The sequence below is a fragment of the Cydia fagiglandana genome, chromosome 27 (assembly GCF_963556715.1).
Source record: "Cydia fagiglandana chromosome 27, ilCydFagi1.1, whole genome shotgun sequence".
In the NCBI taxonomy this organism is placed as follows: domain Eukaryota; kingdom Metazoa; phylum Arthropoda; class Insecta; order Lepidoptera; family Tortricidae; genus Cydia; species Cydia fagiglandana.
In genome coordinates this window covers 3,880,428-3,891,344 of record NC_085958.1, presented here as the reverse complement: position 1 = coordinate 3,891,344, position 10,917 = coordinate 3,880,428, and the positions used below count along the sequence as shown (strand labels likewise).

Genomic DNA, 10,917 nt, shown 5'->3' with positions numbered 1-10,917 from the left:
GGGGTTTGAACCCGCGACCTCCGGATTGAAAGTCGTACGCTCTTACCGGTAGGCCACCAGCGCTTCCTCATCGGTTGCATGAAATAATTGCTCTAACATCATCAACATCATCAACATCAACATTTATTCAGCAAATAGGCCACAAGGGCACTTTTACACGTCAACATTGAATTTACATAAAAGCAAAAATAATAACATCAACAATTTTATAAAATAAAACTAACAATTCAATCTAACGTATTACACTCTAAACTCGGTCTAGGGGATTCCTAATAGTCTATGCTTTTAGTAACTATTTATAGTGCTTTAGCGCCTCTTGCACCATCCCACTAATTCAAGGTTAACCGGTTAATCCGTTAACCCAGTGTCAAATTGTACTGGTAACCATGGTAACTCCAGGTTCAACCGGTTAACCCCGGGTTAGTGAATGGTGCAAGTGGCCCTTAGTGACATAGCAAAAATATACTTACTTGCGTCCCAACTCGAAATGTGCCCTCAAGAAATCGTTGAAAGGCAACATATGTTGTTCCTTAGAGAACTCCACATGGTTGGCGATGTTCTGCAATATCTTGGACATTAGCATCAGACCGCGTTTGATCGTGGGGGGAACGGGACGGCTGACTATACCCATCTCTTGCGGTGATACTGAAATAGAAAAAAAATCTTAAGCATCGTGCAAGTCTCCTAAAATCAGGCGTGTTCACTCCTCGATTTCGTCGCGTCGCTACAAGTACATGCGGCCCACACCAGTTTTGGTGTCTAGCAGTAGTAGTTGCCGCGCACCGCTACGGACGCCTGCTCGCGCTTGCGCCACCTTGCGGTCATATCTAAGATAAGATAAAGATAAAATTCGAGCGTGTGTCGAGGCTTTTATTACTGAACTTTACTTAGCGTTATGATTTTTTTAGACTGTCTTAACGCTTTCCGATTATTTTAATTAAATATTGTTACGTAATATATGTATTAAGCTTTGTTTTTACCCTTGCTGAGTGGCTTCATTAGGTACGAGATTGAATAACTTGATTATATCACCATTGTAGGTATAAATACAATACTTTTTCAAGAGAGGCAAATCACGTGTGTTTTGGTGTTGGTTTGTTACATTTATTTGTGTATTTATTTTTGCGGTGGGAGGGTGGGAACATTAATTGCATGTAAAAAATACGCAAGTAAGTATAACGGGTTAGCACTGATTGACTAGTACGTTATCTTTTACGAGGATTAGCAAAGTAAAATTTTGGGTTTAACTACAATACTTTTTCAGTCAACAAAAACAATACCTACTTTAAACTAGTAGAATCATATAGGTAAACAAACCAAAAGTATACAGCTAAGATACGCGAGCAGCCGCGATACCTTCATACTCGTACGCTCCCCGGCCGCCGCGGCTCGGCGAGTTGGTCAACGACACCTTCTCGCAACTCATGAGGCCCTGGTACTTGCTCCGCGCTAAATTTAACCCTTTACCAGGCTAACGCATTCACTGCCAGGGGGCGTGGCCTAGGAACAAACTTGTATGACGGTGGACGCACATGTGCGTCGGGGGCAGTGAATGTGCTAAGGGATATATATTTCCCACATACGGCACTTCAAACATGTGTTATATTTTCTATCAGTAAGACTGACATTCGATTGTCATTAGGGTTCCGTACCCAAAGGGTAAAACGGGACCCTATTACTAAGACTTCGCTGTCCGTCCGTCCGTCCGTCCGTCTGTCCGTCCGTCCGTCCGTCCGTCCGTCCGTCTGTCACCAGGCTGTATCTCACGAACCGTGATAGCTAGACAGTTGAAATTTTCACAGATGATGTATTTCTGTTGCCGCTATAACAACAAATACTAAAAACAGAATAAAATAAAAATTTAAATGGGGCTCCCATACAACAAACGTGATTTTTTACCAAAGTTAAGCAACGTCGGGAGCGGTCAGTACTTGGATGGGTGACCGTTTTTTTTTTGTTTTTTTTTTTTGCATTATGGTACGGAACCCTTCGTGCGCGAGTCCGACTCGCACTTGCCCGGTTTTTTTTGAACTGTCAGCCTGGTAAAGGGTTAATTAGAAACATAGCAAGAGATGATAATGATACGAACTTACCTATGGCTGGATTGATGAATCTCAGGAATAGCACTGTACCAACAGCACCTACGCTTGTTTGAGGTATGTGTGCGTACCGTTTGCTCAAAACCTGCAAAAGTCATTAAATTGATATGACAATCATACTGTAGCCTTACCACAACTTAATTAATGTATGTTAAAAAAAAATTCTAGAATAACTTTTTTCCATGTTGCGTTTTCTGCCTATCAAGAATAAGCAATTAAAAAACAAATAAATTAGGAAAACATGTGAATTGGTTAAAAATACTTCCTGGAAATGAAGCCATTGAGAAATAATAAAGTAGTAAATTTTGCGAATTGAAAATTCGCTTCCAGTGAAATTCGATTTTCGGCCTTGGCTGTCATTTTCTGTACAAAACAGTGTGCCGATTTTTGCGGGGGAGGGACGTCAAATGTATGGCTAATTCTACATGATACGTAACGTAACATACAAATAGCCATGTCAGATAAACGTTCATACAAAAGTTTGCACAATTGTGCTAGGTTTTCGGCAGAGAGGTAGGCTCTTAAATGCTACTCCAGTTATTAAATGCTCTAAGGACTGACCTGATAGAGGCAATGGCACATGCTCCTCAACTGTGGAGGGAATTTGTCGGCAGAGTTGATAATCCTGTTGAAGACCTCTTTGGTGAGGTCGATGAGGTTGGAGCGGTTGACCTCGATGTCTTGGGAGGGGTCCAGCCTGGAACAATACAATAACATTGCCCTCCTAAGCTACAAGGACGTATTTTCAAAAAAAACTATATGCAAATACCGCTTTTTACCGCAGAACAGTGTCCAGAGCTAAGCTTTCCTTTGTATTATGAATCTTTATTTTGATAAATCAAAATTGCATCTGTCTTGGCAAAACCTACAAAACGTCTTGCCGGCTAAAAGCTATAGGAACCAATTTTTTTTTAACTTGATGGACAAAAAAGGTTATACGTAAATACTTTAAAGATTACTGATTAGCAGAGAGCGCAACTTTGGTGCCGATGACGTCATTATGACGTTAAGTCGCATATAGGATGTTTTTTTAAAACAACGTTGTAACACCTCAATGATTCTTAATAATGATAATATATACCTATATTATTGTTTATTTATAAAAATGCTTGGTAATTTACACAAAAAATAATGTAAACATTAAAAAACGATACGAAACTATCTCCTTCTCATTCAATATGCTTTGTTGTTTTCAAATGTTTCTCTATATTGCTTGCTTTTGCTGTTAAATTTTGGTCACATTTTTTCATATTTTACAATCAGAAAAGGAAATTTCTGCAAATACGGCTGCAAAGACTCCATAGCGACTTCAAACAATAATATTTCGGTTATATTTTACAAATAAAAAAATAAGTAAACAGTAATTGGTTGTCATTTCCAACAATCTTATTTTTAACATGACAAAGACAGTTATGTTTTTATAGGTACGTGGCTAGTACGTATAAAAACTCTCAACTCAAGTTTCAATATCAGTAAACTAAAGAGGCTAATAAGTTGTTATTTGTTTAAGTATCTATAATCTAGATAACAACACTCTGTATTTAGCTTCACGTCATACGTCTGTCATCGGCACCAAAGTTGCGCTCTCTGCTGATTAGCCCCCTTATTCATGAACAAGTTTACAAGCCGATAATAATGGTTTGTGCCTTTCTGACGTATTGGTATGATGGAAAGGGACAAACGATTATTATCGGCTTGTCAACTTTAGTGTTTACTATATGGTGAATATGAATAAGGGTGTAGGACATCCGTCACCGCCTTATTACCTTACAGGTAACCGTAACCGTAAATCATGTCAAATGAAGTATAACCCTTATAAAAAGTTAAATATGCACGCACCTGGCAGGATCCACCTCGAAGCTCAGATCCGGCTGGTCCGCCTGCACCAGCAGCGCCGTAACCAGCGGTTCCAGCAGGGAGACCAGGTAACCGTAACCGTAGATCTTGTCAAATGAAGAATAACCTTCATAAAGAGCTAAATATGCACGCACCTGGCAGGATCCACCTCGAAGCTCAGATCCGGCTGGTCCGCCTGCTCCAGCAGCGCCGTAACCAGCGGTTCCAGCAGGGAGACCAGGTAACCGTAACCGTAGATCTTGAAGCAGAACGCCATTATTTTGCTCCCTAGCGAGTTGCCGCGGAAGAGGGTCTGCATACAGTCTGACACCTGAGAAGGATAAAAAATATCGCTGTTAATTAGGAAAATTACATTGTTATATATTTAAAATCATACACCACTGCGTTTCCTGCGTTCGGACTTCAGATTTCCACGTAAGGCCAGTTTTTTATTTGAGTCATAGCTTTTTTTCACATTCCATAACTCCCGCCTTTGTCATAATACATAATAATTTTTTGTCATACTAATGAAGTAGGCGACCTTCTACCTTGTACATTACACAATAAGGTTCATTTTCGTGCGTTTTTTGACAGAAGTGTAACTCAAGGGGAAACTGCAATTTCTATCCTACTGCCATAAACTTAAAGTCCGTTTTGGCTTGCTCACCTCAACTTCTCTATAGAAGATGTTCCAAAGCAGCGGTGCTAGAAGATGCTTAGCGTCGAACAGGGTGACGAACACACGAGCCAGCTCATCTATTTGTGTTACTAATGACATTAGCGACCTTCTACCTTGTACATTACACAATAAGGTTCATTTTCGTTCAAATTTAATTTGACTATTAAACCCAAAAAGCAAAAAGCTCATCCATGTGTGTGTTACTAATGACCTGAGCGACCTTCTACCTTGTACATTACACAATAAGGTTCATTTTCGTTCGTTTTTTGACGGAAGTGTAACTCAAAGGGAAACTGCAATTTATATCCTACTGCCATAAACTTAAAGTCCATTTCTGCTTGCTCACCTCAACTTCTCTATAGAAGATGTTCCAGAGTAATGGTGCTAGAAGATGCTTAGCGTCGAACAGAGTGACGAACACACGAGCTAGCTCGTCCATTTGTGTTACTAATGACATTAGCGACCTTCTACCTTGTACATTACACAATAAGGTTCATTTTCGTTCAAATTTAATTTGACTAATAAACCCAAAAAGCAAAAATCTCATCCATGTGTGTGTTACTAATGACCTGAGCGACCTTCTACCTTGTACATTACACAATAAGGTCCATTTTCGTTCAAAATGTCATTTGACAGAAGTGTAAATCAAAGTGAAACTACAATTTCTATCCTACTGCCATAAACTTAAAGTCCATTTCTGCTTGCTCACCTCAACTTCTCTATAGAAGATGTTCCAGAGTAATGGTGCTAGAAGATGCTTAGCGTCGAACAGAGTGACGAACACACGGGCCAGCTCATCTACTTGTGTGTTACAAATGACATGAGCGACCTTCTACCTTGTGCATTACACAATAAGGTCCATTTTCGTTCAAAATGTCATTTGACAGAAGTGTAAATCAAAGTGAAACTACAATTTCTATCCTACTGCCGTAAACTTAAAGTCCGTTTTTGCTTGCTCACCTCAACTTCTCTATAGAAAATGTTCCAGAGTAATGGTGCTAGAAGATGCTTAGCGTCGAACAGAGTGACGAACACACGGGCCAGCTCGTCCATTTGTGATGTGCTGACGACGTTTGCCAAGGCCATTGCTATGGGGAGCTCGCCCTGAGAAGGGAAAAGGGGAAAATGTGATTTAGAATGTGGTATTAAAAAATACGCGTTTACCTTTGTAGGTACACTTTTAGATTAAAACCTAGGCAGTCGAAATAATTAATATAAAATATAATATTCTGGGAGGGCTTGGAAAAACATATGAAAACTAAAAAATGCGCGTTTTCCCAGAGATAAGACCTAGCTAGAGCGATTTTTCGCCCCCGGAAACCTCCATATAGCAAATTTCATCGAAATCGTTAGAGCCGTTTCCGTGATCCCCGAAATAAAAATAAAAATAAACAAGAATTACTCGTTTAAAGGTATTAGATTAAAGCAAACAAGTACTGTTTTCTTACATTAATAAGATCACACAAATGTGATCATAATATATGTGTTAGTGCCAATTAGAGGTATAGTTTGGCCAGGGATTGTCTCATTGCAAACAGAGAGAATCATACTGTCTTTGTCTTACGCTAATACTAGACCCAAAAGAAAGGGATGAATATAATTTTCCTGGTTCTTACTGACTGACAAATTGTGTTTGTCAGACTATAAATGCCGTCTAAGTTAGAGGAGAGTATCCAAATACTGGCAAGAACGGAAACATCTTTTCAAAACATTACGCCTTATAAAAAATGCACGTATGCTTGTTTGCCACCGACGGAGTATTAAAAAAAATACAGCACATGTTTGTAGGTCTCGATGGTAATCTAGATCTTAAGACTACTCTCTTCTCTGGTACAAATGGTATAATGTAGTCCTACCTTATCAGAGATCATGGTGACCAACTGCACTAGCTGCTCGAAGCGGTCGGCGAGGACAGTCTCCGCTAGGGTGTCGAACTCTGCGTCCTGTTGTGGTAACCTAGGTCTAAATACGAAATGTATCGTCTCTGGTACAATAGTCCTACCTTATCAGAGATCATGGTGACCAACTGCACTAGCTGCTCGAAACGGTCGGCGAGGACAGTCTCCGCTAGGGTGTCGAACTCTGTGTCCTGCTGGAGGATTTTAGTGAGCACTTCCATGAATGCAGCTCGGGTCTGTAGGTCTCGATGGTAACCTAGGTCATAAGGTAGTACCTTCTCTGGTACAAATGGTATAATATAATGTAGTCCTACCTTATCAGAGATCATGGTGACCAACTGCACTAGCTGCTCGAAACGGTCGGCGAGGACAGTCTCCGCTAGGGTGTCGAACTCTGTGCCTTGCTGGAGGATTTTAGTGAGGACACCCATGTAATACCTCTGGAGTTGCAGGCGTCCATCGGCTACGGAGACTGCTTACCTCAGGCGGGCCGTTACCTTGTGTGCCAACGACGTAGTATTAAAAAAATTCAGCACGGATTTGTAGGTCTCGATGGTAACCTAGGTCTTAAGATAGACTTCTCTGGTACAAATGGTATAATATCATAGTCTAATAAATATGGTCTTCTCTTCCCAGAGTGACACAAGCCTACGTCACAATAACATGGCCGCTATACATGTATATAGCGGTATCGCATATTATCACATAGCGCTGTCGCATGATGACGTAGGCTTGTGTCAGTCAGGTGACCTAGAAAAGACGGGAAGAGAGTACCAGGCGAAGTATATTATTATACCATGGTATAATATAATGTAGTCCTACCTTATCAGAGATCATGGTGACCAACTGCACTAGCTGCTCGAAGCGGTCGGCGAGGACAGTCTCCGCTAGGGTGTCGAACTCTGTGCCTTGCTGGAGGATTTTAGTGAGCACTTCCATGAAAGCAGCTCGGGTCTGTAGGTCTCGGTGGTAACCCAGATCTGAATAAGAAATTTTTTATTGGTACATGGGCGTTATTTGTGTAGAATATCTTATCATATTTGTAAATGAATCCTCAATTATAGTTCGTTTTTTTTAGCATTAGAAAGAACTTGCAAGAAGGTAAGCGATCTTAACATGTCTTTTAATTGAAAAATGCTTTTTAAAAATCAAAAACGATTACTTATGAAAGCAGAAGAATATAAATGATCGTATTAGATTCATAATTGTTACATATTTGCCGTAACTTATTTTTAAAATGTGTTTTTCAATTAAAAGACACATCAAGATTGTTTACCTTATTTCTAATGCTAAAAAAAACGAACTTTAGCTGTTCCACTTTGATCTAATTTCCGGTAAGCGTATCTATTATGCATTTTACGTATTTAACCCCTTACCGCATACGAAGCCATGTATGGCGGATATAATATTTAACTCTATTTACAGATATTAAAGTTCAAATTTCAACAAATATTTTTTATTATATGCATTAAGGGGTTAATACATTCACCGCTGAGCTATGGTCGTAGCGCTGCGTCATACCCGAAAACACGGGTTTCCCGGTATGTAGCGGAAGTGCTTCGTAGAGGCAAAAAGGCAAAACGACTGAATGGGTTAACTACTCATAGGCTTACCGATACTATGCATGAGCCCAGAGTCAATATTGGCACTTAGGAGATTTGACATAGCTTGTATGGTAGCGTTTCGTAGCGTCTCAAGTCTGCCCGGGCCTTCTGCCATCTCCACTTCATTGCAATCGTTCAGTAGATTCATGAAGAGAGTGAAGTATCTGAAATTAATTTAACATTAAAACACTCATTAAAAAACCGGTCAAGTGCGAGTCAGACTCTCGTTTCAAGGGTTCCGTACATTACAAAATTTTTAACAATGTATTTTTATGTGGAAGGTGAATGAAATGTTTTTTATAAAACCCGTAGGGGTCGGATCAAAAACTTAGTAATTAAATCCGGCTCGCTCTTGACTGCACATTTCTATTAGGTTTTCCTGTCATCTATAGATAAAGAACTATTTTGTGATTTTTTTTCAAAATTTTAGACTCAGTAGTTTCGGAGATAAAGGGGGGGGGGGAGAATGGTCGGACAGACAGACGGACGCACGAGTGATCCTATAAGGGTCAGTTTTTTCTTTTGAGGTACGGAACCCTAAAAACCGGTTAAACAAAACACACCAACCAAAAAATACGGTTTAACTCACAAGAACAACAGCGCAAACCGGTTATCTCATAGCGCGTTCAGCGCGCGACGCGACGAGCGGCAGTACGCGACGCGGTTATGGTTAACGTTTCTCACATGCACTGTTAGTGCTTGAAAATGGAGACCTAAGCTCTCCGAAACATGTCGCGCGACTGACTAACAATTACGTGAGTTCAACCCTAGTTTTTGGTTTAAGTTAATATGACTAACGACAGTAACTAAAACCGGCCAGTTACTGGCGAATCACCCTACATGATAACCGTTTGGAAATTTAACCGGTTCCGAGCCTTGTGTGACATTGACAACACTCACTTAAGAAACAGCTGACTCTTGGCTTCCATCAGGTCCCCCCTGTCGGACTCCTCGGGCTGCAGAGGCAGCCCCTTCAGCAGCGCCGCCACCGCCTCCATGCACGCCTGGTCCAGCTCTCTGCAGCAGACCAAGTATCTGCGTGAAGAGAGGTTGTAGATCGTATACCGTCCACACATAGCCGGCTAGCTACGATATACCACAACACACGACAAAGACATCAAAAATTTACGTTAACCTTGACCTTGGTATGTAACCTTGACCTCTGTGTGACCTTGACCATGGCCCGTGACCGTGACTTTGTAATGTGACCTTGACCTTGGCGTGTGATATTAGCTTTTGTATTTGACCTTTACGATTAAAATTCTAACAACCACACAAAAAGCATGCAAAGGGAAAATAGATTGATCTTAATTCACATTTAATAAATGACCTTGATGATTAATACTGCCACTAAATGTGATCCCAAATAATAGTACGACTTCATTCTTCAATTCAAATATCAAAATCACTGCCAAAGAAGCGTAACGCAAATGAGACATTAACATTATCACGTTAAGGTTAAGATCCCTTTAGCGCCACCGCCTCCATACACGCCAGGTCCAGCTCTCTGCAGCATACCAAGTATCTGCGTGAAGAGAGGTTGTAGATCGTATACCGTCCACACATAGCCGGCTAGCTACGATATACCACAACACACGACAAAACATATCAAAAATTGACGTTAACCTTGGCCTTGGTATGTAACCTTGACCTTTGTGTGAACTTGACCTTTGTTTGTGACCTTGACTTTAGTATGTGACCTTGACCTTGACGTGTTACCTTGGCTTTTGCATGTAACCTTTACGATAAAAATTCTAACAACCACATAAAAAGCATGCAAAGGCAAAATACATAGACCGACTGATCTTAATTCACATTGTAATCAATGACCTTGAATTTGATGCTTAACGTTGTCTTTAAACTTGGTCCCAAGCTACGATTTACTATAGTTCGTTTTTTTAGCATTAGAAAGAACTTGCAAGAAGGTAAGCGATCATGACGTCTTTTAATTGAAAAACACTTTTTAAAAATCAAAAACTATTACTTATGAAAGCAGAAGAATATAAATGATCGTATTACATTCATAATGGTTACATATTTGCCGTAACTTATTTTTAAAATGTGTTTTTCAATTAAAAGACACATCAAGTTTGTTTACCTTATTTCTAATGCTAAAAATAAACGAACTATAATACAAGACTCACACAACAACAATAACTGCATTAAACAAAAAAACACATTGACCTTTAACCTTGATACGATCTTCAATTTTATCTTTGACCTTGGGAATTGACCTTTGGAATTGATCTTCAATATTATATTTAACATTAACCTTAAAATTTTAGAGTAGTCTTAAGGTGTAGTTTTGGACTACAAATGCTTAGGACAAATGAGTCTTAGGCTAACCATTACATTATCACAGTATAATAAAGAGTACTAACGTACAGTATGGACACTCCCTGCCTCCCGTTGAAAATGCCGCCCACACGCTCTCGGTTACCTCACAGTTACCGGCTGGCAAGGACGCGACGATGCGGTGCGCAGAGCGGAGGCCACGTAAAATATTCAAATATTAAACAAATATTTACAAAACCTATCAGATCACACTGAAACCAATACAATACCTATATGAACAAAAAATCATGTTTTCAACTTACGTAGTATTGTTGGGGGCCTGATTTCCTTACAAAAATTTTGTTACTTCGTTTATACTGATTCAAAATAGGAAACTATTGTATAAATCGAGCTTAGATACCCACCTTACAGCATAATACGATTCTTATTTCTTCCTAATTCGCGCAATGAGTTTTGAGTCATCGAACTTGACAACAAAATGACGGGAACCCTAGGACGTCTTATCT

At 39.9% G+C, this 10,917-nt stretch overlaps 1 protein-coding gene across 1 annotated transcript in view; it reads right to left on the bottom strand.

The window, feature by feature from the left end:
• The window catches only part of LOC134677801 (neurofibromin), a 116,353-nt gene that overhangs the window by 64,623 nt on the left and 40,813 nt on the right, over nucleotides 1-10,917 (bottom strand). The window contains exons 25-33 of the mRNA XM_063536229.1: nucleotides 9,017-9,133; nucleotides 8,126-8,280; nucleotides 7,335-7,492; nucleotides 5,550-5,718; nucleotides 4,603-4,727; nucleotides 4,091-4,266; nucleotides 2,661-2,796; nucleotides 2,094-2,184; nucleotides 471-645 (exon numbers count right to left, since the gene is read on the bottom strand). Of these exons, the coding sequence (XP_063392299.1) occupies nucleotides 471-645; nucleotides 2,094-2,184; nucleotides 2,661-2,796; nucleotides 4,091-4,266; nucleotides 4,603-4,727; nucleotides 5,550-5,718; nucleotides 7,335-7,492; nucleotides 8,126-8,280; nucleotides 9,017-9,133 (1,302 nt within the window). The remainder of the gene's footprint in view (nucleotides 1-470; nucleotides 646-2,093; nucleotides 2,185-2,660; nucleotides 2,797-4,090; nucleotides 4,267-4,602; nucleotides 4,728-5,549; nucleotides 5,719-7,334; nucleotides 7,493-8,125; nucleotides 8,281-9,016; nucleotides 9,134-10,917) is intronic.